The sequence below is a fragment of the Poecilia latipinna genome, unplaced genomic scaffold (genome assembly GCF_001443285.1).
Source record: "Poecilia latipinna isolate Pla-1442-1.1 unplaced genomic scaffold, P_latipinna-1.0 Scaffold225, whole genome shotgun sequence".
Classification (NCBI taxonomy): Eukaryota; Metazoa; Chordata; class Actinopteri; order Cyprinodontiformes; family Poeciliidae; genus Poecilia; species Poecilia latipinna.
Genome location: NW_015112841.1, coordinates 164005 through 189763, shown reverse-complemented (window position 1 = coordinate 189763; position 25759 = coordinate 164005). Strand labels below are relative to the sequence as shown.

At 40.3% G+C, this 25759-nt stretch overlaps 2 protein-coding genes across 2 annotated transcripts; one reads left to right on the top strand and one right to left on the bottom strand.

Moving 5' to 3' along the window:
• Nucleotides 1–33: 33 nt before the first annotated feature.
• Nucleotides 34–14651, top strand: kif4 (kinesin family member 4). The gene is made up of 31 exons (XM_015031966.1): nucleotides 34–254; nucleotides 1365–1509; nucleotides 1585–1699; nucleotides 1858–2048; nucleotides 2261–2350; nucleotides 2464–2630; nucleotides 3634–3728; nucleotides 4020–4139; nucleotides 4427–4602; nucleotides 4843–4904; nucleotides 4994–5126; nucleotides 5272–5330; nucleotides 5451–5556; nucleotides 6041–6148; nucleotides 6262–6420; nucleotides 6502–6605; nucleotides 6708–6852; nucleotides 7888–7998; nucleotides 8088–8171; nucleotides 8249–8362; nucleotides 8443–8598; nucleotides 8702–8799; nucleotides 9533–9662; nucleotides 9745–9915; nucleotides 10008–10127; nucleotides 10231–10308; nucleotides 11622–11723; nucleotides 11886–12053; nucleotides 12800–12919; nucleotides 13665–13781; nucleotides 14110–14651. Exons 2-31 carry the CDS (start codon nucleotides 1387–1389, stop codon nucleotides 14317–14319), a joined length of 3732 nt encoding a protein of 1243 aa, XP_014887452.1. The 5' UTR covers nucleotides 34–254; nucleotides 1365–1386; the 3' UTR covers nucleotides 14320–14651.
• Nucleotides 14652–24508: 9857 nt separating this feature from the next.
• On the bottom strand, nucleotides 24509–25676 carry mthfs (5,10-methenyltetrahydrofolate synthetase (5-formyltetrahydrofolate cyclo-ligase)). The gene has a single exon (XM_015031975.1). It carries the CDS (start codon nucleotides 25342–25344, stop codon nucleotides 24745–24747), a length of 600 nt encoding a protein of 199 aa, XP_014887461.1. The 5' UTR covers nucleotides 25345–25676; the 3' UTR covers nucleotides 24509–24744.
• Nucleotides 25677–25759: the final 83 nt, after the last annotated feature.

The window sequence follows — 25759 nt, the reverse complement described above, 5'->3', positions numbered from 1 at the left end:
AGTAGCGCTGTTTTCGACTGGTGCGTGTGCTTCCTGGTTTGTGCAGAAGAAAAATAAGGAGGCGGAGCTGCGCGTTTGAAAGTGGCGGGCAGGAACTCTTCTTATATTTTGGTGAAGGGAAATTATCTGTAATATCAACGGGGTTTTAAACGGTAGACCGTGGCATTATCGTGTCTTATGTGGCAGTAATCCACTGTCAACGTGAGCTACCGAATGCAGTTATCGTCCTAAGTCCTGGGTAAAACTTGAAAAAGGTACGTTAAGTTTAACGTCTTGCTAATAACTGCAGCTAGCTGTTTAACTTCAAGCTGACGCTGAATGTATATAGTTAGGCAGTGAACAGACAGCGCGACCCAGCCTGTTTTATTAATAATTCAGTGCGATACCATTAATGTAAAAAAAAATGTTGTCCCCCTATAAATGAGATAACTGTCATTATCTGCCTCCACACCCCACAGTTTATGTACGCTAACTAGTTTTTGTTTTGACGTGTAAAAGTAAAACATGGCGTCAGCTCAGTGATACCTTGCAGTAATGTATTGTGACGGGGGTTTTTTTGTACATGAATCACACATTAAGACCAAAAAGCTCATCCTGAAGTGGCCAGAGACAGTTTTTACTACGTTGTCTTGAAGTGACTTGTTGCAGCTGTTTTTAGCTCTTCATCTGAACCTTACACGGAGTCTTCCACCCTCCTTTATTTCCACATCCGAGAGATTTTGGTGAACAAGATCCTTAAAGTTTAGGAAGAATGTGGGCCTCGTTGATGATGGAAAACAAAAAGACTAGCGACTTATAATATCATGCAACTTTATGGTAAAACATGAGAAACTTAACTTATATCTGTGCTGGATAAGTAACCGCTTGGATTTAATTTCCCCATTTTCCCTCTACATTTTTATCAAATATAGGGATTAGATTTCAAACAACTAGTCGGATTAATTGCAATTAATCAATTATTGAGATAATATTTGATTCATTTAGTAAACAAATAATTGTTAACTGGAGTATACAGACTGAAAAAAAGCCCAGTTGCTGTATAAACATATTCAGAGCAGTAATTAAACCAAAACTGTACAAAATATACCCTACACCGTTCTGATCTTAAGTCAAGCAGAAAGTCTGATCTTTTCACATATTATTGTTTCAGGTGCCGATGCATCCTTTGCTACAGATGATAAATCACTCAAGTAATGCTGTTATTGCAATCTATGCAATAAAATATTTATTTTTTTAAAAAGGAACTGAATGATTTGCCTAGTTGTATTTCAGCTACTTTCCACTTTGTGAATGTGCAGTAAAACTGTGTCTGCTCAAGTTACATCCATGTTTTTCAGCACGTTTGCTCTTCAAATGTCTTAAAGCTGCTGACCGGATTCTTCCACCATGACAAACGAAGACGCGAAGGTGATCCCGGTGCGCGTCGCCTTGAGATGTCGCCCGCTGGTGCCAAAAGAGATCAACGAGGGATGTCAGTCCTGCCTCACGTTTGTTCCTGACGAGCCACAGGTGCGGTGGGTTGTATTAAACTTGAATAATGGGATCAAGATGAAGTTCTGTTCAGTGTGTTTGTCTTTTCCTCAGGTGATCGTCGGCACGGAGAAAGCATTCACATACGATTACGTGTTCGACCCCGCTGCTGAACAAGAGGAAGTGTTCAGCACCGCCATCTCACCGTTACTGTGCGGACTTTTCAAAGGTAAGGCTGCTTGGCGATGTGGATTTTGATTATCACACCTAAGTTTTGGTTGCAGTGTAATATCAGCTGCATACAATTCTGGTTTCGTTAGCAGTTTTTTTAGGAAAACAAAGCCGGCTGAGCAAACTTTTTATCCAGCCAAACATTTTCTCTGTCAGGCTACCATGCCACTGTTTTGGCATACGGACAGACGGGGTCAGGAAAAACCTACTCGATGGGAGGAACGTACACATCGGCGCAGGAAAACGACCCTTCGGTCGGAGTTATCCCCCGAGTCATTCAGAAGATCTTTGAGGAGAGGGAAAAGAGAGCAGACTCTGAATTCTGTCTGGCTGTGTCGTATCTGGAGGTTGGCTGTTAATCAAATTCTTAGATTTGAAGATTTCACTTTTGGAAAATTCTGTGTTTTGTAGAGTCTGCAATTTCTTTCAAAAAAACCAAAACAAACCAAAAAAAAAAAAAAATTATTAAAACCAGATCTGGTATGAAAAAAAATCTTAAGATTATCACCCCCGGCCTTATTTTGTATTGTGTTGATCATCTTGTAAATTTTTTTTGCAGATATATAACGAAGACATATTAGATTTGCTCTGTTCCTCTAAAGATAAACCAGCCATTAGCATTCGTGAGGACCCTAAAGAAGGCATTAAGGTGGGTTTATTTCAGCCAGTGAGACGTCCCAGTAGTGTTGCACTCTGTATATTTGAGGCTCTTTAAGCCTTTCCTGTTTTAACTTTTGAAAATTACCCAATTTTTGCCCCCAGATCGTTGGGCTGACTGAGCGGAAGGTGTTTACCGCCCCGGAGATGGTGGGCTGTCTGGAACTCGGGAACTCCGCGCGTACGGTGGGGTCCACGGCCATGAATGCAGCCTCTTCACGTTCCCACGCAATTTTCACGATCACACTGGAGCAGCGCAGAGGATCAGACAAGTCAGCTTTTTATACTTCTCTTTTTTTCCCCCATTTAATTTAATGTAATTTTTTAATAAAAATTTAAGAATAGCTCCTCAGCAATGTCCACAATTTATTAATATGCTTTCATTACAACACTATAGTGGAACATTATCTGCATTTACGGGTCCTTTAAAGATTCTGATTACTGTCTTTTCTTTAAATGTATCCAAATTTTAATACTTGGCTTTTCACACATTTTTAGTTACTCAGTGTGGATTTTTTTTCTTTAAAACATGTTTTCTTTAACATTTGCTTCTAGGCCTGACTGATCTCATATTTTCAGTGTTAAAACATTCAGCAAAAACGCCACAGTGTCACTCTATTGATAGGAACTGAAAACACATGTATAACCCAACTAATTTATTCATTTTAAGCAAGAAAGTGGTAACAAAACATTGATTATTTAAGTTACAAGTGGTTCTCAAAGTCAGTTGTTTTAGGACAACAGAACTGGGAATTTTTTGGATTTACATAAATATGAAAAAAGGTAACAGAAAAGAGATTTTAAAAACGAAAAAGTTATTTACTGATGGTGCATGATTAGTTGAAACATGCAGCTTAATTATATCTTGCATTTATTACTCAAAAAAAAATACAAAATATCAGATTGATGATGAAGGAAGATGAGCAGAAAAGGTCAAAACTGAATAGAACAGGATGTGAATTCTTAAGATTTCAAGATTCTTCTACATCAAATAAGTTTTGGACTTCAGATTCACCTCTCATCAGCATTTCTTTCATCCATTACTACACAAATAATACACTTTATTTATCCAAACTTGTAATTAGTTGCAAAAACCTTCGACAGTACAAGCACTACCTTTTACGAAACATAATTTTTTCCTGTTTATTGTGATTCTGATGTGTCTGCCTCCTCGAACTATTGTAGGAAACATATTTAATAATAATTTTCCAGCAAGAAAATTATTTGAACAAACATGAGCCCTTTTAAGACAATCTATGCAAACTTCTGTTGCAGAGTGGATTCGATTGTTTCAAAGCTGCACCTTGTCGATCTGGCCGGCTCAGAGAGACAGAAGAAAACCAAAGCAGAGGGAGACCGTTTAAAAGAAGGCAATCACAATACCTTTTTATTTATTTGTTTGTTTTTTATACATCTCTCTCACTTATTTTTGTAAAAAGGTTTTCAGATAGCTTACAGTTTCATTGGGAAAAAATGTTTTTTTTTTTTTGTTTTTTTTTTTTTTTTTTGCTTTGGAGCAGTTAGAAAAAAAAAGCAACATTCATTTGCTTTTGTTTATTACGCCAAGCAAACATTGTAATACAATATGCGTCTTCCAGTGTTTAATACTACAGCTTTTCTTGGAGCACTTGTCTTGTGACGCTGTTTATTTTTATCCGCAGGAATCAGCATCAACCGCGGCCTCTTGTGTCTGGGTAATGTGATCAGTGCTTTGGGTGATGAAAGCAAGAAAAACACCTTTGTTCCCTACAGAGACTCCAAACTCACCCGTCTGCTGCAGGGTAGGCTTTGATTTAAATGTTCAAAAGTCCTGCTGGTCATTAGATCAGGCATACATACCGGGGTTTTTTTCTTCTCTCTAACAAAAACGATCGCTTTTTTTCCCCCAAAAAAACTTGTTTTCTAAAAACATTTCATGCAGGTTCTCCTGCGTTTTAATTAATAAAGAACAAAGGCGAAAGCTTGTTTTCCAATAACGACGCAGTTCAGAAATGCGATGCACTCTAATTGCTTTTTCCATTTAAAAATAAATAAATCAGTTCATGTCTGCGTCGTTTCTTCCCTTCAGATTCTCTCGGAGGAAACAGCCACACTCTGATGATTGCGTGCGTCAGTCCTGCAGACTCCAACATGGAGGAAACCATCAACACGCTGCGCTACGCCGACAGAGCGCGCAAGATTAAGAACAAACCCGTCGTTAACGTCGACCCCAGAGCCGCAGAAATGAACCGACTGAAACAGCAGGTATTTAAAAAAAAAAAAAATCAATATGAAGCTGAACGCTCCATTTTAAGATCTATACATGTTACGTTTGAAGAATCGTTAACTAGTTACTCTTATTCAGTTGGAAATCTATTTCTCTGGCAGAATGACTTTCTTTGTAACAATTTTTTTTGTGTGTGTTTTCCAAGATGCAAAACCTGATTCTTGAAGTAGAGAACAAGTGAAAGCATAAAGAATCTTTTCCTTTCCATGTTTGCTCAGGTTCAAGAGCTGCAGGTGATGCTTCTGCACGCGCGAGGCGGAGTCGCTCCTGTGCTCTCCGGGTAAGAAGTGGGGGTCAAACTGGGAGGACGAGCTGATAAATGCAGTCAGAAAACACCCCCGACATGTTGGTCACGGCTCTCTGTTCCAGGCCCAGTTCAGCTGAGGACGTGGGCAAGCTGCTGGAGAAGAACCGCTCTCTGCAGAACGAGAACAGCAAGCTGTGCCGAGAACTGAGCGAGGCGGCGGGACAGACGGCCCTCATGTTTGAGAAGATCATCATGGTAAGTGGGACCAGAATTATTGCCGTAAAGACATTTATGAAGTTTCAAATAGGATCAACAGAGGGGATTATTGGTTTATTCCAAACTAAAGTGGACATTTTAGGTTCTCAGCTTCACTGTCGACTGTTTCTCCTTTCGTTTTCAGACGGAACAAACTAATGAGAAACTGCAAAGCAAACTGGAGCAGCTTCAGCGCCACGCAGCGTAAGTTTTCAAAATGGAGAAAACCCACATGCCTTTAGGGGACGGGAGCGAGCAACAGTCTGATTGCAGAAGCATAATTAGTGCCTTTTTAAATGCAATGGTTTTAAACTCTTCTTTCAGCTGTGCTGTTGATCTTCAGAAAGTGATGCAGTCACTGGAGGACCAGGAGTTAAAGGAAAATGTGGAGGTGATGCAGAACTTACAAGAGCTCATCTTGGAGCTCAAGGTAAATGAACTGGCTTTCATCAGAACAAAGCAAACGGCTTTTTCTTTACTGCTATAATTTACTGCTGCAGTTGATGTCATAGGTAAAATGTCCATCCATAAATTTGATAAACGCAGTGTGTCAGCATTGTTACTTTTGGCAGCCATTTTAGTTTTAGTCTTGTTTTTTATTTCTCTGTCAAAAATGCATCTTAGTTTTAGTCGTTTCTACATGTGATTGTTGTTGGTGGACAAAATCTTTACTCCCAAAAGAGCCAAAAAAATATTCTCTTTGCCATTTATTAACATTTTTGTTTAATTTTAGTCATCAAATAGTTTTGCTATGTTTTTTTTGTTATCGCCATGAAACAAAAGGGGCGTCGACGATAAAATGTCATCGTTAACGAAAAACAACCGTCGATCAGAATCGTTGCCTCTGTTATAGTGAAGGTAATTGTCTTGGCTGACACTACGGGCGTTCATTGTTCCCTTTTTTGCTTTGTAAGAACGAGAGCGTCTGCATATCTGCCTCCATCGACGCCATGACTGCGAGAGAGGAAGTACCCGAGGCAGCAGCGGGCGGCAGCACAAATCCACCTGAGCAGTCTGCATCAGTACGGTTTCTGTTTAATTAGATGACTGTAGATAGTTTGCTGTGAAACCATGAAATTATTTTAAACTATACATATACACTTTCTAACATTTTTTTTTTTTCACGTCTGCAAAGGACTCCCCAGAAGCTTTCACAGCCAACCATGCTCTGAGACAAGCCCAGCTCTCCAAAGAGCTCATAGAGCTGAACAACGTGTTGAGTCTGAAAGAAGCTTACATGAGGAAAATGTGCGAGAACGACAGCCAGCTGGAGCCCATGCAGTCAGAGCACCACGTAAGACGACAAGACGAGCAAAAGAGCTCCGTGTCAGTTTGTCCAGGTCATTTATTCAGATCGTCATTTATTTCCCCCCAGAGAAACATCCAAACTCTGCAGTCGGCCGTCGATTCTCTGCAAAAGGAAAAAGAGGAACTGGTTTTAGCTCTTCAGTCAGCTAAGAAAGACACCAACCAGGCAAAGTACGACAACTTTATCCTCCCTGTAGCAGCGATCTGATTTCAGATCGTACAAATATAAAACGATGTTTCCATTCACTTCTGACATCCATGAACTTCTTCTAGACTCAGCGAGCAGCGGAGGAGGAGGCTACAGGAGCTAGAAGCTCAGCTTGTAGATATGAAGAAGAAGCTACTTGATCAGTCGAAGCTGTTGAAACATAAGGAAACCTCTGTTCAGAAAGTCAGCAAGCTGATGCAGGAGATACAGGTGATTGGTCTTTTTAAAATACATTTTAACTTGAAGTGATCGGTAAAACTTAAGCTGCCCATCTTGACTTTAAATTAAAAACAAGTAGTAGTCTGTTGTAAATATTACTGTTATTTGAGTATTTCCCCCAGTGGATTATAAACCTGACCGCCGTCTGACTTCACTTGCCCCCTCAGGCTATTTAAAATAAATGCGTATTTAACGCATTTAAAATAAATGCGTATTTATTTTAAATATAGCTTCTTCTTTGTTTTTAGACATGTGGTAAAAGAATCGAGGACCGGAGCCGGACTCGGTACAGACGTGTATGTGGCTGTACCGAGCCGCCTCACGGCTCTAAATATTTTTTATACATCGGAAACCGCGATAGCAAACTGGTCGCGACACTCCACAGTTATAAACGTGTCGTCCTCGTCACCGCACCTTGGCCTCGGCAAGTATGGCGGCTTCAGCAGGCGTCTCTTAAAACCCTCGACTCGCGCGCGGCAATAACGGCTGAGGTCGCGCGCTTTTTTTTTTTTCCTTTTGTTTTTTACGTTGAGCGCGCTGTGAACAAACAATGTGTGGCTCGTGCGTTTACGTCTTCTATTCTTACTGACACGCGCTTGGCTCTGTCTGCGCTTTAAACGTCACAAAGTTTCATCCAATCGGAGTGTACCTTACAAATTCTGCTCAGGCTTGGATTGGTAGCCAATCACAACCAGGAAATCAAAAGATTGCACCAAACCGTAGGATTTAGTAAAGTAGAAGATTATCTAATACCCGAATTTTGAACTCTAAGGATACTTAGTTAAGCTTACAATTACTTATTGTAAATATTTAGTATAATTTCTTTTAATTTATTTGCTTTTAAATGTGAGTTTTAAGGTCCAACTGGTGATTACTTAAGGATTTAATTGAAGCTCAAATAATTGATATTTATTTCCTGTCATCTTTAAATGGTGGCCGTTTCAGGTTTTCTGGGGCGAAAGCCGAACTTATTACATTGAAGTCACATGATCACAAACTGAAATAACCTGGTGTTTTCTCTTCCAGGCTATGAAGTCGCAGCGAACACAGCTGATGAGGCAGATGAGAGAAGATGCTGATAAATACAGGCAGTGGAAGAGCAAGAAGGACAGGGAGGTCCTGCAGCTGAAGGAGAAGGTCTGGAACAAATGAAAATCATTTCGAGATGCTGGAGAGAAGAGGCCATCCTCATAATGTTTACTCTTTATTCCCCAATCGTTTTACAGGATCGTAAACGGCAGTACGAGCTGCTTAAACTGGAGAGAGATTTCCAGAAACAAGCCAACGTCCTGCGGCGCAAAACCGAGGAGGTTGGTTTCTTCTGTTGTGCTTACTTTTGTTGTGCTGCTCCCCACAGCACATTAGCCCACTTGTCGTTTCGTCACAGGCGGCAGCTGCTAACAAAAGACTGAAAGACGCCTTGCTGAAGAGAAGCGAAGCTGCAGAGAAACGCAAAGATAGCCATAACCGAGGCATGGAGGGAGCTGCTGCGAGAGTCAAGGTAGCTGACCAGGTTTCTGTTTCACTAAACACTCATTCCTGAAAGAGTTTGACTAAAAGTTGTGGCGCTGCCTGCGTCAGACGTGGCTGCTGAACGAGGTGGAGGTGATGGTGAGCATGGAGGAGGCGCGCCGCCACCTCAACGACCTGCTGGACGACAGGAAGGTCCTGGCTCAGGAGATCAACAACCTCAAACAGCAGATGGAGGCCGGGGAGAGACCTGCTCCCAAAATCAGAGTAGGTGGAGACATTCGTCCTGCAGTGCCTAAAAATGTAAAAGAAATCCAGGAAAAAAAGGAAAGATCTTGACTCGTGTGTTTCGTGGGATATTTTAATGCAGCGTCGGACTCTGATCATCTCTGAGTTGGAGACGCAGGGGGCGCTGGAGACCCCGCTGTCCAAGCAGGTGGAGAACCTGGAGACAGAAATGGGCCTGAGGTGAGTCAAACCGTCCACTTACAGCCAGTATGCAATAATACTTGGATCACATAAACTTCAAACTCAACTCACAATTTTATGAACAGGACTTTATTTTTAATGCTTTGTTTATAATCTCTTATCTTTCTATTCGCCTGCCTGCTCTGGGTTATTCATTTCTCCATACCTCGCACTAACGTAATAATACTACATGCTAACTATCACAAACATGGCGGCGCCACGGTTCAAAGTCAAGTTTGTAAAAACACCTGGAGGCTCCATAGCATTAAGAAACAAAAAGTTGTTACTGTAGAGATTTTTATGTCGGAATTGTTGTTGAATTGAAATTGTCTTTAGATTTGATTTAGGTTTTATTCATATATCGATAGCAAAAGGCAGGGTTTTTATTTTTATTTCACAGCCCTCATTTTCCTATTTTGAGTAAAAGATGGCAGACGTTTACTGCTGCATCCACTGATGAGTCGATTTTGTAAGAAAATGGCGTGTAGAAAAATACAGATACAAATTTTATCAAGAAAGAAATGTGTGATAAATTGTGCTAAACTGTATTTTTTTCTTTTAAAAGTTTAAGCTAATACTCATTTCTCATGCATCACAATGCAGCATTTTATGAAAACAGCAGAAATACGCGACTCAGACTTGACTTGGACTTGCAATAAATGACTTGTGAATATTGGCAGCAAAACAATGTAATAAAGCGATAAGATGAGCTAAGTGGTTTGATTCCTCACAGAAACGCTCAGATCGCCGACCTCCAGCAGAAAGTCCTTGTCGCCGACGGCGAAGGGCGTTTAAAACAGCGAGTCGACAGCCTCACCAGCATCGTGGACGCAAAGAGTGCAGTTCGGGTCCTAATGGCCGAGGTAAAAACTAAAAATAAAGCCAGTAACCTCGGAATGCATTTCACAACATGAACTTCACTGACAGCTTTCATTTCACTCCCAGCTGGTGTCGGCTAAAGCGGCCTACTTCAAGCTGGAGAGCGAGCTGAAGCAGGAGAAGGGAAACGCCCAGGATTTAAGAAAGATGCTGGCTGATGAGAGGAACGTGATGTCGGCCATGGACATGGAGCATCAGCAGCAGCTGGTGGAACTGGAGCAGAGACACCAGGAGAAGGTGATGCTGCGTCTGTGGGGGGAAGGAAGAAGAAACCTCCTCAGACGGGAGCGTTCTTCCCGGCGAACCCTTTCTGTTTGTTTCCTCTGCAGGTTCTGTACCTCCTCAACCAGCTGCAGAACAAACCCATGTGTGAGGAGTCGGAAGAAGCGAAGCAGGCAGAGGAGACGAGCTCAAAGGAGAGAGAGCTTCTCCAGCGCCTCAAAGTCCAGGTCTGTTTATTCCACATTTAATGCCTTATTTTTTTCTTTTTACATTTTTAAATGTTTCACAAGTCTCTTCTGAAAGTACTTCAGTTTGTATTGTTGTTTTTAGGAGGAAGAGCTTGAAAAGTTACGGACACTAAGCGAACAGAACCAGAACCTAATGGAGCAGAATGAGCAGTACAGACAGGTAACATCCCTAATCTTTTTTTTTTTAAGTTTGTGGAGTAGATTGATGCTACGTTAGATTATTTTAAAATAATTTGATTACCTACCACACTTTTTCCTTCCACTCAACTTTTCATGAATATGGTGTAACTTTCACAATATTTAAGCATTTTGAGACATTTTATTGTCTGTAAGCCATAATAATCAGAATAACAAGAAATAAATGCTTGAAATACTTAAGCATTTATTATGTGTAATGAATCTCTATAATATGAGTTTCACTTTCTGTAATAAACAGTATTGAGCTTTTGTTTTAAAATATCAGTCTAATTTATACTTGACTCCTTTATACTAACTTATAAACAAATTAAACAGAAAGTAAAGAGCTACCTCTATTGATTATTCATTAATAAGGCCATTTCTGAAATGATAAATGAACTTTCAAAATATTAATTATAGCTGGTCGCATATTCTTGAAAAGCCTTAAATTAATGTATCTAATTTAAGGCCTTAAAAAAAAGTCTTGAAATCATTAGAAAGAAGGAAAGTTGGCCTTAAATACATTGATCACAGGTCTTGAATTTTGTGGTGATAAAACAGTTTTGTCCCGTATATTCTACGTAGTTTATTTCTCTGTCGCACGCAGACATCTTCATCACGCTCTGTGACTCCAGGCGCTTGAGGCTAATGCTAACTAGCTGCTAACATACTCTTGCTAGCTAGCTAACTAGCTTTTTTTTTTTTTTTTGCATCCATCATGGGGGATCTTGGGTAAACGTAGAAAGCCTGGACTTGTTCACTTTCACTTTGGAAATCTTTGCTGATGCGCTTTAGATTTTTACTGTTGGGGGGCGGGTGGGGATGTCAAACTCTGATGTGTTTTGACTGTGAGGTATTTTAAACCCGAAGATTTTAAAATGATTGAGAGAAATCATCTGGTTGGATTGGAAACCCTCCTGGCTACATCTGAAATGTCAGTGATGATGTTTTAATGATGAAATATAATAGAGAAAATAGTAAAAGTTGTCCACACAAGTTGATAATTGCAGATTTTTAACGTGTTCTTGCATTTGCAGTTTTGCATGTTGTGTCTTAAGCCAAAAAGATCATTTCTGGACAAATTTAAATTATATTGAGGAAATATAAACAGTAAAATAATCAATTAAAAAGAAAACAAGGCCGCTTTATCACTTTTGTTGCCTGAGGTGAAATGGATTTTGTGACGGCGTGACAGGCAGCGAGCCGAACGGGGATGAAATCCCAAAGGCAGCTAACAGCAGTTGTTACCCCCTCATCTAATCAGGCTTTAAAGAACTTTTTTTTTTCCCACCTTAGAAACTCTCGTTGCTCCACTTGGCAAGTGAGAAGAAAGTTCTTGCACCTGCCATCAAGAATGAAATGAGCCCAGACGACTCATTCGAGTACGTTCCTCCAAAAGTAAGTTGTTGTTTTTTTTTTGTTTGTTTTTCTTGAAGATGATTTTGAAGTTTTCTCAGCCTACCTGCCTCACGACTGCAGCTGCTTGTCGTCTGGCTCTGTGCTTAGACTCAGAACTCGTAATCACAATTTGATTCTGTTTACTCTGTGTTCCCCCGAAAGCCCAAACAGAAGAGGCCCACCACCGCTAAGGCAGCTCTGAACACAACCATCAGCGTGACGGAGCTGCTGTCCCCCAGCGAGGACGAGAACGAGGACGAAGCGGACGAGTGGCGTCCCGAGAATGCCGAGAAGGGCCGGAGGGCCTCCAAGAAACCCAAACTAACCGGGGTAAGACCAACCTGAGTTCTCCACAACGGAGACGGGATCCACGATGTGGGGAACGCTAAATAAAAATGAAAACCAAGATACTTTCTTTTTCTTTTTCTTTTCTTTTTTTATATCGTTTCTGAAAATTCTGCTAAATACAAAAAAAAGAAAGAAAGAAATGAAAAGTGTCAGTAGCTGTGTGTCCATATCTGAATAAATATGTTTAAATTATTAGAATTTAGATTTTAATCTTACGCCTAATTTCTGTTGGCTTCTATTGTAACTAAATTAGTTGCCACATCAGAACTTGATTTGCTTCCATCCACCAAATGTTTTGATGAGTTTACTTCCCATTTTAATATAAAATCCCCCACTTTTCTTGAAATGTCTCAGGTTTAGGATACCAAACGTTAGTTCTGCTCCTGACTTTTCCTTTCATTATCTGACTTCACATAATCATTAACTGTGCTGGCTATTAAGTTAGCAAAGTTATTTTTATGATTTGTTCAGGTCCTAAATTGAAGCCTTTAATTTTTTTTACATTGAACTCAATGGAATTAGTAAAAATCCTTGATTTATGACATTATTTCTTAATATGATGCAACCTTTCTGTGGACTACGACTCAGGCTTGCAACCTTCATTAATAAACCAGAAAAAAAGCCCATCAGCTCTCGCCTAGCATTGCTTTAATCCAGTAAACCAGTCTGGTAGTTACTAAAGTTGAACTCAAGAAAGCACTAACGCAAAGCCGTGTGTCTTTGTTCAGTGTGCGTGCAAAGGTCGCTGCGGCAACAAGCAGTGCAGGTGTCGCAAAGGGAAGATGACGTGCGGCGAGAACTGCCAGTGCGATCACGAGAAGTGTCGAAACCTGGACAGCCAGGCGGCGGTGAGTTCCTGCCACTCCAGAGTCCAGCTGTGACCTCAACTTGGAACGAAAACGTTTGTGCTGCATAATGTTTTTTTTTTTGTTTGTGCCGCAACCGTTTTAAAGATACCACTAAATGTTTCCACACGTCTTCTGAGGTCGACCGGCCAGTCCAAGTGAACACAAATGAATAAAGTACAATAAACTGTGCTACGTTTGTGTTTCAAAAATTTTCATTTGTACCGCCACAATTTTTAACATTTAGATTTTCCAGAGTTCAACCTGCCCTTCCACATCACATAATCAAACAAATTAATTATTATTTTTTTTGTCCTGTATGTTTGAGCAGCTAAAGACTTTATAGCCCAGTCGATGTGTTTGATTTTGTAAACGTGGCGACGGAAGCAGGTTGATTTTTCACCTGTGAAAACATTTATTATTCTCTTTAAAATGATGGCGGCTGTTTGACACAAGTTTCATTTGATTTGAAGAAGGCGCTCTTCTTTTATGCTTCATCAAAAAAAACCAAGTATACAGGAAAGATTTCACAGGAAATGCATTGAAACACATCTGTGATGCGTAACATTTCTGATAATGGAAGTAGTGACAATGCTGCACAGCTTTTTTTTTTTTTCTTTGTTCATCTTGCAGCTGAACCGTTTCATTTTTATCAGTCCAAAAAAAAAAAAAACTAAAAATCAAATACCTTTTTAAGATTTGGTCTAGTGAAAAACGACGACCTCTGACCTCCGTTTGCTCGTTTCAGGACGGAAGCATCGCAGACGGCGCTTCTAGAGACTCTGCGTCCCTGCAGGAGCCGTCCTGCGACAGCCCCGACAACGCCACCTTCTTCAAGCCTCCATCTTGCACCCCAACCAAAAAGGTAACGATGGACACGCACACAGCATTTCCCCAATAAAACACACAGAAACTCTAGTGTGTTTTATTGGGTTCTTACATGGGCTGGAAATCCTTCAAAATGTTTAAACTTCAATAAGGTGCTTTCAAGATTTGGACGGACCTCGATTCAGTGTAAAGTGCTCAATATTTTTTCTGCAGAAAAGTCAAATGATTACTTATGTTGTGTTTAAGCATTTAATTTGAGTAGAAAGGTCATTTAACTTAACACAAACCAACCTGTTCGATGCTATGAATACTTTTTATTCCGAATGAACTTTATGGGGAAAAAACAAACACTTAAACGTTTGTAGGTGCTGAAGGAAATCGGAGACATGGGCCAAAGCACCGCTGAGCTGAAGTTGCTAAGGAAACCCGCCTTGACGGAGGAGGAAGAGGAAGGCGAGGAAGAGGATAACGAGGACAGAACGACGGTCAGCTTCCTCAAGAAGAAGAAGCGGCTCCTGACCAGCTTCCAGAACAGTTTCTTCTCCGGCTGCACTCCCATTAGAGAGGAATCCTAATCCTTAAAACTTCTGTTGTTGTTTTTTCTTCCTGTAGTCGTCAGTGTGTCTGTTTTTGTCTCATCTTTTGTCTATTTTTATGTCACCTACTGTACCGTGGAAGTCGCTGTAGATTTAAACTTTTCTGCTCATAGAGAGAAACTAATGGACGTTTTGAAACATCGACTGGGATTCGTGACGATCAAGAACGCCTGTACAAAACTTTAGTTGCCGTCTTTTCCTTCACTAACGTTAAAATAATCCACTTCCACTCATCGCCTTGGCTAGCGTCTTTAACCTTTGGATGTGCTTTTAGTATCTGAGCTGAATAAAGTCTTAACATCACATCTAGATTTGAACAAAAACGACTTTTCTTCCCCGATTAACATTACATTTCTAAGCATTGATGAAGAATATTTTTATTTATCCAAACTAATTTCATCTCCAGGTTTTCTGCTGTTCCAGAGACGACGTGTAATGGAATCTGTTTTCAAAATCACCATTTCTTACGGTTAACTACATTAATCAATCCCATTTCTTCCACATTAAGCTTGCATAAAATTAACATGCATTTTGTTTCGTTATTCGGCAAGTTTATTCATCCGCCACTGACGCTTTTAGATTTTTAGGTCTTTGATGCCGTTGTCTAACGTTTTCATGTCCCGTTTTTCAAGACGTTTTGTGTTTTAATTGCCTCAACTTCACTTTGGTCTTTCCTTTGAGTCCGTCTGCTGGGGGAACTAGAAGCTCAGCGTCGCCATTACTTGAAACCATTAATCTCATCACCTGTCAATTTAGAATGAATAAAATTGTAATATTTTACAAACCTGTCGTGGTTTCTTCCTTCATACTTGATACTTGATTCAGTTGCATGATGGTGGATGCCCTAGCCTCTAAAATCATTAGCTACAAGTTGCTACTAGTGCTGTGAGGTTCCTCGACACCAAACTGACTTTTGACTTTTCAGAGTTTTCCGTTTTCAACCCAACAGGAAACATTTGGGATGAATTGGAGGGGAGGGTGCTAGCCAGGGTTTCTCAGCCAACATCAGTGTCTGACCTTGCAAATGTTCTGCTGGAGGAAGATTCTCATAAACGCACACATTCACATTTCGCTTTAGAGATATCTGCTGCCAATTCACACAGCATGCTTAATAATGCAGTAATTTACTTGAATAGTTATGTAGAAATTTTAACCAATGAGTTTGGTGGTGGGTAAATATTTAAACGTTTTATTTAACTTCCACTATTTTTGACAATTGTCTCTGAATGCACATCTAAAGCTGCACATCTATGACCATGTTGAGTTAATTTTTCTGCTGATGCTCGATCTGGAAATGTGAAACAATATTGTTCGTCTTATTTTGAATGCATAACGATAACTGCAGGCAGGTCCTGTACTCCTGTCTCTGTCTGCAATGTCTGCTGCCACCAGCAGAGGGTGAGAGAGGTCACAGTAACCATTTCTAACACTTCAGCACAAAGATCTAACAACTTTTTGTCTTTTTGCCACAAATTAGCGGCTCTAATGGTGACAGAATTTGGGAGCATCATGTGCACGTAATTCAAATCAATTTCTGTCTGATGCCGATGCTTAACAGTGAAGCAGCAGTGAAAGGTTTGCTGTTAGACAAAAATGAGTGAAGTTTTAACATCAGCATGTCATGGTCTTGTCAGGCAAAATTACAAAAATGTGGGTCACTGGTAATACAGACTTCTGAATCCAAAAATGCTCCATTGGGTAACAAACTTTACACTAAAAAACACAAGTATTTCAGAAGGGCAGGTTTTTGTTCAGATGGAAAAAAAGGACAGTTGATCTAGTAGCATGTGCTGATTTTTTTTTGGGCGTTGGCATAAGAACTACTGAACACAGATGCGTGCCACACTTTTCAGATTTATTTGCTTTTGTGGAACATTGAATTTGGAAACCGTGCGTCGTCCCGTCACTTCGCAGTTTTAAACTCGGAATAAAATGGACTGAAGTTTCCTCCGCGAACACAGTGCAAACGGTGGGCAGATCCCACTTCCCTGCTTCGATCAGTTGTTTCGCACAGACTCTTTTGTCTCGAGCCTCTCCCGTCACGTTCACCGCAACCAAACTGCAGGCCACGATCAATTTCACGTCAGAAAAAAAATCTTCAAAGAGCTGAGATGGCAATCGGCAAAAGGAACAAGACCTTTAGATAAAGAAAGGAGTCACAGGCTACTCTAAACTTGAATTAGTCATTGGACTCATGGAATATACAACCCTAAAGAGTCAATCATTTCTGAACTACAGGCGGAGCTGGAGGGGGGTGCGAGGAGCCCGCGTGTGACAACGTGCTCTGGGTTCTGGCAGCTATCTGATCTAAATTGCTTTCGAAGTTATCACGACCTTCGTCACTGTCGATTCAAAGCCGCGAAGAGAGGCTTTATCTGCACGGCAAGAACTGCTGTGTGGATATTCTCTCTCCTGAGGACACTGGACTCTGCTCTAAGGTGTACCGATCCCTCAGATAAGATTGCTCAAGTGTACGAATATATATATGTGTGTATATAAAAAAATAGGTAAAATGTCAGGTAAAAGAAAAAAAAAAAAACATAATTCATGGTTCTTTTTTTTAAGCGAAAGCATTGCGCTATATAAACTTTTGACACTTTAAAAAGAAGGTTAGTCTAAGAAGGTGACAGAAAAACATTAGATTTATCTTTCTTTTATGGTTTTAGGGCAGACCTTTGCCCGTTTGATTAAGAAATGCAGGTTATAATTCATGAAACATTTTCATGATGATGCAAAACAACATATTTCAGTATTTCATAATCAGCCATTCTTTTCTGCAAGTATGTATTGTTCGACATCTGTATTATTATTATTATTTTATAACTGTCGTACAGTTTGAACTTTTCAACATTACAGCCGTTAACCTTTCATGAAAAGAGATCAGAATAACCTGATCTGATACCCCTAATAATTCTGATACCCCTGAATGAAATTCACCTCAGTACGGCGTAATGTCTGTGAACTCTGCAAAAAGATTTTCCCTTGGTTTAGTTTCAAATATGTTAGTGCACTTGAAATAGGACAAAAGCAACTTTGCGGCAAGATATAGGAGCTTGTCTCTGGATGAGCCGCAACAATCCACAGCTCATGTAGGACCATGTAGGACAACGATTAGCTCAACTGCTGAGGGAAAACCAATAGAAAACTTGCTGAATTGTCACTTTTTGGGCCAGTGTGCAGACCTGGTATGTGTGGAGGAAAATGATAGCAGGACAGCGTTTCTTCTGCTGGAACTGGGAAGTCTGTCAGAGTTGACGGAAAGACGGGATGTGCCGTCATCGACGTTTTTCAGCTAACTCGAAATTCATCCGCCCACCTGTAAAGAGGGACAAGACGGAAACAGCTCGTCACCCCAACTCTGGATCCCCTCCGATGGCTACCCGTCGCTTTTAGTGCTTAAACGTGTTAACGGTCTCTGTCTCTTTGTCTTTCTAAGCTTTTACATCCACACATCCCCGCAGTGGAAAATCTCAAGAACAAAAACTTCTAAGTCGGGTCATTTTCATTTAGGGCCATATCAAAAATCTGATACAGCTGATACAGTTCTTAAAGGGCCGGTTGTGTCAGAATGTATTGATAAAACCAAATAAGCAGTGAAAACATCAATAAATAACCATTCCTCCAAGATTTTGTGATTGTTTTAATGTTTTGGGGTTTTTTGCCATCAAAATTACAGATTTTGTGGCGCCAACTTAGAAACGTTTGTAAGGAATTTTTACGACATTGGCGCTAATGTATGATGTTAAGTCTGACTTTTTATTACTCGTGTCAATTACAGCCCATAAAATCAAGTCAGGCTGAGGCAGCAGTCACTAAAACCCGTAAAGATTTTGACCAATTTTGAGAAAATTTGCAGTAAAATCAGAAAACAAATGTGGAGACATGTTGATTTTTGTGAATTTTTCAGATTTGTGGAAAAACTGGAAGGACTTAATCAGGTAATTTGGAGTCTAGAGGGCCACACGAAAAGCTGCGGCAGGCCAGATTTGGCCCCCGGACCTTGAGTTTGATTGAGGTCCGGATTTTATTCTGTGAGGTCTGCTGGAGCTTTAATAACAATTACAATAAAAAAAATGAATGAATGAATGACCAAACACAAGGCAATCATTGGGATAAAGACCACCAGACATACACTAAACTTGGATGCTAGGACCTAGAAATTCTGACTTAGTTTGAGCTCATTTGTAAAAACAAAAAAACGGGCAATGAATGAATTTAGGGTGTTTCCCTAAATCATTAAGTTGACAAATTAACATTTCAGATTTCTATTTTTTTAATATTTGAAAGCCATATGTCGTTGCTCTTCCACTTGACATTTAAGCTTATCGCATGGAATCTCAATAAAACACGGTTTGCGGTAATAACGTGATAAAACGCGATTAAAGTCCATGAAGTGAGTACTTTCTTGCAACCCGCTCGCACCAAAGAGGCCTCCACCAATCTTTAACGAAGCTTTTAACCTTTTATTGTATTGTAATGTCGTCTAATCGGGCTCCACAGAGATCAAGAGTTTTTTTTTTTTGCTTCCTCGTGTGAGATTGCTTCACACTTTTGAGTTTGGCTTCTGATCAAGCAACCTGTAGCTAACGCAGGTTTTTTTTTTTAGTCCTCTGTAATCTCTAAATGTCTATGAAGTAAAGGTTTCACCAATCCCTGTTGAATTATCCATTTTTGTAGATTTTGATCCCAGAGGGCTACAAGTGGTGCTGAATACATATTTTCTGCATGAGGGACAAAAGAGATGCACTCGAGGACCCGGCCCCACCCTCGGTGCCACTCAGAGTGGAATCAGGATGTTGGGTTGAGGGGCAGGGCGCTCGGCCTGTTAAATATTGACGGCGGATGTAATAATTAACCCTCCAGCGACTCCCGATGACTTAAACTGGCCGCCGTGCCTCGCTGCCATTGCCGTCGCCGTCTTTCCTGCCGCTCGCATCGAAACGTCGACTCCCCCTCCCTGCTCTCTCTCCCCGACTCTCTCTGCCTCGTTCCGGCCGATCGCCGTGGGCAACGCTCACACCTGACCCGGGCCCCGGCAGGATGGGCGCCGGGCCCCTTTTCCAAGGCTTCACGTCCGCCTGTGGGTCACGACGCCCCTGCTGCTCTTCGAACCTTTGGCCTCTGCTGTGAAATCCGCCGGGCCATGTTGGATCTGAAGGTGAGTAGAAGAGAGAGAAACAAAAACACCAAAATGATTTTCTGAAAGGCAAAACCCATCTTCATCTTCTTTGGTGTTTATTCCTCTTTTAGTACTTTATTGATCCATGACGAATGAGCCACATTTATAACTGTGACTTCTTCTTTTTTTTTTTTTGCAACTTTCCAAGCTAGAATAAAAGCCAGAAATATTCCATCTCAACCTAAAAAGCAGGTTAGCTTCATTTGTCTTCTGACATATGAAGACAAATGTCAGAGTGAGCAGGAAACGTGGGGCCTGCAGGTACACAGGTCAGACACACCCTAATACTCGCCTTCATGTTGACAGCTGCCATAAAATCTGTGTTATCTACACAGGCCTTGGCCCTTTGGCCGTGCTGTTGGAGGAGTGCGAGCAACGATGCTGTTTATACTTCAGGCTATAAAAGCTGGGAGGAGGAAATTGTCAGGTCAAAGTCGCCTGGGAGCGGAGCCGCGTCGGCCGGCTACTAAATCCAGATCCTCGCTTGAGCTCTTAGCTGTCTTTTCTCTCTCTCTCTCTCTCTTTGCAGGAAGGCGGACGTGTGAGGCAATCTTCATCATCCGTGTCATCGACGATCCCAGTGGTTGTCGTTGGATGTAACAGCAACTCCATGTGGAAGCTGCTGTCAGTTCCAGTGGAGGTGCTGTTACCTCCAGAGACCGACCGATTACCAAAGGGTTGCCATTGCCGATTGGAGAAAGTTTGTGGGTTTTTTTTAAAGCGATGGGACACAAGGTGATGACCTATGAATTGACAGCCAGTGATTTCAACCATCTGCCTGTCAGTTCTGTAGGCCACTGCTGCGTTTGTTCCTCTGAGCCTTCACAGATTTGAAACCAGTGGCTTTTTATTTTTTTTATTTTTGTCTTTTGTTCTTGTGAACTTACAATAAATAAATATATACATTTATTAGTCCACGAGTCTTTTATTTGTACGTTTCCCTTTTCTTCATGCAGTGACTGACTATTAGCCTCAGAGGGATCAGGTGATATTAGTGGAACAGGCCTCATCAGATATGGGCAACCTCACAGAGCATCATGTCCCACTGGGGGCGTCACAAGCAAAAGGTCGGTTGCGACTTGAAATAGTTTCCTATTTCCTATGTGAATGTCCTCTTAATATTAAAGCTACTTAATGATGCTGTGCTACAGCTACAGATTCGAGGCTACATTAAAGGGCTATTTCACTATTTTTAAGTAATCTTGACCATATTTAGTTCCTCTTGAACTTGGTTATTGTGCACTAAACTTTGATTCTTTCCAATACTGTTTGTTAAGATAATTAATTTAGCAAGTTCATTTTAGTTTATTTAATTAAAAACATATATATTTTTAGCTTTGTCCGAGATAAGAGTGGGACCCTAGCGGGAAGGGGGGGTCGCCCGGGGCACCGCTCATGTAAGAACCGCCACTGGATCCTCCCAGTTAGTACATTTCTTCAGTTCCACCTAGAAAAATCCCTCAAATGTTAACATCGAGGATAACAGAGTATTCTTTTTTTATTGCTGCAATTGCTATTGCTATTGTTAAATGCTGTAAGAACTGATTCAAAAGTTACTATTAAAAAGCAGCAAGACAAGCATGGAAATGAAACTCAATTTCATATCAATTTCATTTCATTGTTCTCATAATATATGATGTGGTAATAATTCAGCTAATGCACTCTTTCTTTTCAGCCTGCAAACAAACCTGTTATCACCTTCATGAATGATTTATGCAAACCATCGAGTTGCTGCTTTTGCCCTCGGCATTTTAGAGAAAAAGTAGCCACTTTAAAACTGTCACAACTTTATTGGACTGCTCAGTCACACTCTGGATTATTAATAAACTGTGGGCTTGTTGTGCTCTCTGCAATTACTGTCACCCCCTAAGCCTTCATTAAAATCCTGTTGTTGCAGGAGGAACGTCTCACACTCTCATGCTGGGGATTTTACAAAAATACACCCTTTAATTTGAGTCCGTTTGATCAAACGGGGAGGTGTCTCACTTCAAGAACGAACTGATTTGTCAAAGTTTCTGCCATATTTAACAATTTCCATAACAAACAGTCTTGGGGAAAAAATAAGGGCTTTCTACCCTGTGTGATTTTCAGACATATATGCTTATTTAATAGAAATTTTAACAGCTGTGAACAAGGATGATCTAAACAAACACAAAGACATATGTCTTATGGTTTTTGGACATGTCAGTCTTAATTGGAGTTATTTGTACATCAGAAGAGATGCCATGTCTGGTATAAACCCAACACAACAAAACAGGAACAGAAAACTCATACCTGTGAAGCACAGAGGTGGAAATGTGATGGTATGAACTCTAACACGTATCAGAAACTGTCCAAGGAAAACATGACCCTGAAGCATGTGTTGGACTACAGGATCTTGTGAAGTGACTTGAAACAAGACGTTTAAGGTGAGCCGTGTTTATCTGTCAGAAGTGCTCTGAATAGGTTTCCAAACACCTTCCTGCATGAGCAGTCAATGATGGGTTGAATGGAGCGTAGGGTGATCAAACCCTTCACCCCATAGAGCTTCAGTGTGTGTTTAGCTGCTACCAACCAGGAAACCTCAAGAAATTCCACTTTCACAAACGTTGGCCATTTTTATGGATGTAGCCAGTGAAAATACACTTGTAATATAGTTGTGCAGTTGAGTATGGAGTGTGAAGGGAGGAGTACATTGGCCCCAGTCGAGCCACTTCCGCCCAGCATCTAGACGAGTGTAACCTGCGCAAAATAATCAGCCCGTGTTTTATTTTGGCGGGTCAAACTGACAGCACACTATTAAGTTCCCGGTCAGAGGTGAACTCGGATCTCCTGCTGCTGTGGCTAGCTGCTTGTGCTTGGCGTTTTCCAAAATCGTTGAAGAATACTGCTGGTTCGAGCCAAATTAACATAGCCGAAGGATTATATTGTGTGTTTTCTGGCAACCATTCGACGGTGAGTCGTTAATTTTTCGTAATTTGTGTTTTTTTTACCAATAGAAATGCGGTGGCGACACGCCCATTCAAAATCTATGTATTGGCTACTTAAAAATGGTCTTATAGATTAAAAGATCTTTTATCTTTTTCTTCATTTTGTAGCCGAATAGAGGATATATCCTCAAAGTATTAAATAAGCCCTTTGATTTTTGTAAATTTGTCCTTTTTAGGATACTTTTAGTTACTGTTCATTGATTTTGTGGAGGGCCTATAGAACTCTGGAATTGGTTCATTTGGAGATGCGCAACAAAACAAAAAAAACAATTAATTGTTTATTGAATCAATACTTCAGTCAGTTAAGTTTAAATGACTTTAATGTCAGTTAAACTTAGATTCAACTTGAAAGTGCACTTTAATTTGATCTGTAACTTTAATTTGATCTGTAACTTAAAATTCATTTGAATTATTCCTGAGAAATGCTTTATGGAATATAGTAACTATTCTTTTTTTATGAATGTTTATCTATTTTGGATAGCAATAAAACTATTTAAATGTAAATGCTAATTTTTAAATTTTTTTTATTTATGACCTTGCCTATGTCAGTTTTTTTTTTTTTTTTTTTTCCCCACCCCCTGTTTCAACTCAAATTGGCTACTGGATCACAGCAGTTTTGCGGTAGGACTTTATTGAACAAAACTACTTTTCTTTTTGACCTATTGCCTTTGATCATGCATTCAAAACATTCTGATTGTTGATTGATGGACCATTAATCACCCTGCATACAAAAGAACGGACTTGAATAAAAGAAAAAACTCTTGGGTGTCATCAGGGTTTATTTTTGTTGTCGTTTTCCTCTTGTGTTTATCGTTTATACTTATAGGAAAATATTAATGTTATTATTATTGAATACTAAATATATGAAAATATATGAATTTGAATACAATATTTTAAACTTACTTGCTGTCTAATGGTGTTTTATTCACACACACGGGCTCCTCATCCGAGCCTTTCTGACTGCCTTTTACGATATTTGGCCGTAGTTGGGTGCCTCGCCTTAACTAGCGTTACATGAGCTTTTATTTAATCATTTCTTAATGTTTTAAGTTCTTTTTTTCTCCAAAAATATTATTAGTATGTTGTGCTCAAAGCTGTAGATGGCTAAGATAAGCCCTAAGTAGTTCTTCTGTATATCATATGGCTCAGTCAAAAGCTGGTAATTAAAACCCTCAAGTGCACATTTATCCTTATGCCCATTTTAAAGTCATTAAACCCAAATCAGGAGGTTTCTGTTCCTGCTGGTTAGTGGCTACCACACCATTTGTCAGGGAAAGTGTCGTATGACTAATGCAAACTCAAATACCACATTTGTCAAGAATGGTTATAAATAACCCAGGTAACTTTTTATACACCACATTACTACTAAACTCATCAGTCTAAAACTAACATATTTTGTGTTTTAACAGAAAATGTTTGATAGAAATGTTACAGGACTAATGGTGCCCATTGTATCTATTCCCAGGGATAGCTAGTGAAAGATGGGCTATTTAAAATACGAACAATGAATAGAGAAGATAAGGATTCATATGTAAAGTGTCAAAATGTGGCCAATACTGCCACCTGCCTGCATGACAGAACATCACAAAGAGCGGCCTGCAGTGGGCCAGAGTGTTGAATTAAGGTCAAAATGGAGGTTTGAGCTGAATAACACAGAAAGAAGATTATTCTGTTATCATGCACCCTAAATATCAATGTGATGTCAAAGAGGGAGTCCACAAAGCTGGTCATAAGGATGGTTTTGGAATGGTCTAGTCAAAGTCCAGACCTAAATCAGCCTGAGATGTTGCGGCATGACTTTATAAAGGTTGTTCATGCTCAAACCCCTTTAGTGGGACTGATGTAAAACAATCCTGAAAATGGAAATTGGACTAAAATTGTTCCACTGCGATGTAAAAAAACACTTATAGCACCATTTCTCAGTCATAAATTGTTAAAACTCGATCAGAAAATATATAACCGTGAGGAACTACTGTTTATAAGCTTATAAGTCCAAATTATGAGTCTTATTACCAGGTTGGTTCTTTGATATTTTGTATTTTATTTTTCATTAGTAGGTCAGACAGTATTATGGCATTACATACATCACAGCTAGAAGGTCATCTATGGATGACCACCAAATGGTGACTGTGTAAAACCAAACCATCATTGATACAGAAGGTCAAAAAGACAAGACTTCATGCTGTCATTCCTTTGAATTGGGAAGTGATTCATGAATTATCCTGGATCATGTGAGATGTACACATAAGTGACTGGCTACTGCTCCTCATATAGGACTTCGTCTATGAAGACGTCAGTGGAGTCCACGGGAACCTTCTCACAGAGCTGCTCTTTGAAAGCCAGGGCGATGGTGTAAGGCTTCCCTTTAGGGTGTTCGCTGCAGCGTCTCAAATAGGTGTCGTAGAAGCCCTTTCCTCGTCCAAGACGTCCTCCGCTGAGGTCAAAGCCCAGGCCTGGCATCAACATGAGATCCAGCCCTCCTGAGGTCAATGCTTCCTTTCTGTTACTGCAATCATCCGACGGCTGCCGGATATTCCAGGATGTCAGAGGCAACTTCTCCAAGTCCTGCAGACTGTTGATCTCCAGCATGTCCATATGTGAGCTATTGCTCAGATATCTGGGTATGAAGCAGTTTTTGCCCCGTTTGAACATGTCTCTGATTATTTCCTCAGTGCTCACTTCGTCATCCATACTGAGAAACACTGCAATTCGCTGTGAGGAGACATACTTAGGATGTTTCAACAGCTTGCGTGAAAGCACCAGGGACTGTCGCTGCTTCTCCTCGGCGCTAAGCGCAGCAAGCCGACGCTTCAGCTCTTTCCTCAGGGCTTGTTTGGACGCTCTCAGCACAGCCATGCTCTCTCTCTATCAGGGACAAGCGCTCAGGGAAATCCTCTGTCTTTATGTGCTTATGTGTCCTTAGAGATCTACAGCTTGGTGTAAAATTCAGAAAGTTAAATATTAACAAGCACATGAACATCTAATAGGACAAGAGACTCTTGTCAAGAGTTCAACGACATGACGTTTTGCCTCCCATATCTCAGTACCGAAGCAAAACAACCGGAAGTTGTGCAAACTGCGTCATATAACGTCACATACCTTTTCGTTGCCTACTCGCGATATTTTAATAAACTGATAATCTGCTAAAACTTAATATAATTACTTTATTTTATACTTCCAAAGTCATTCACAGCCACTAGATAAAGGTATCGAAAGAGTAAACTAAAAACGTCCAGTAATAATATTTTTTTACCCAAAACAATAAGTGAAT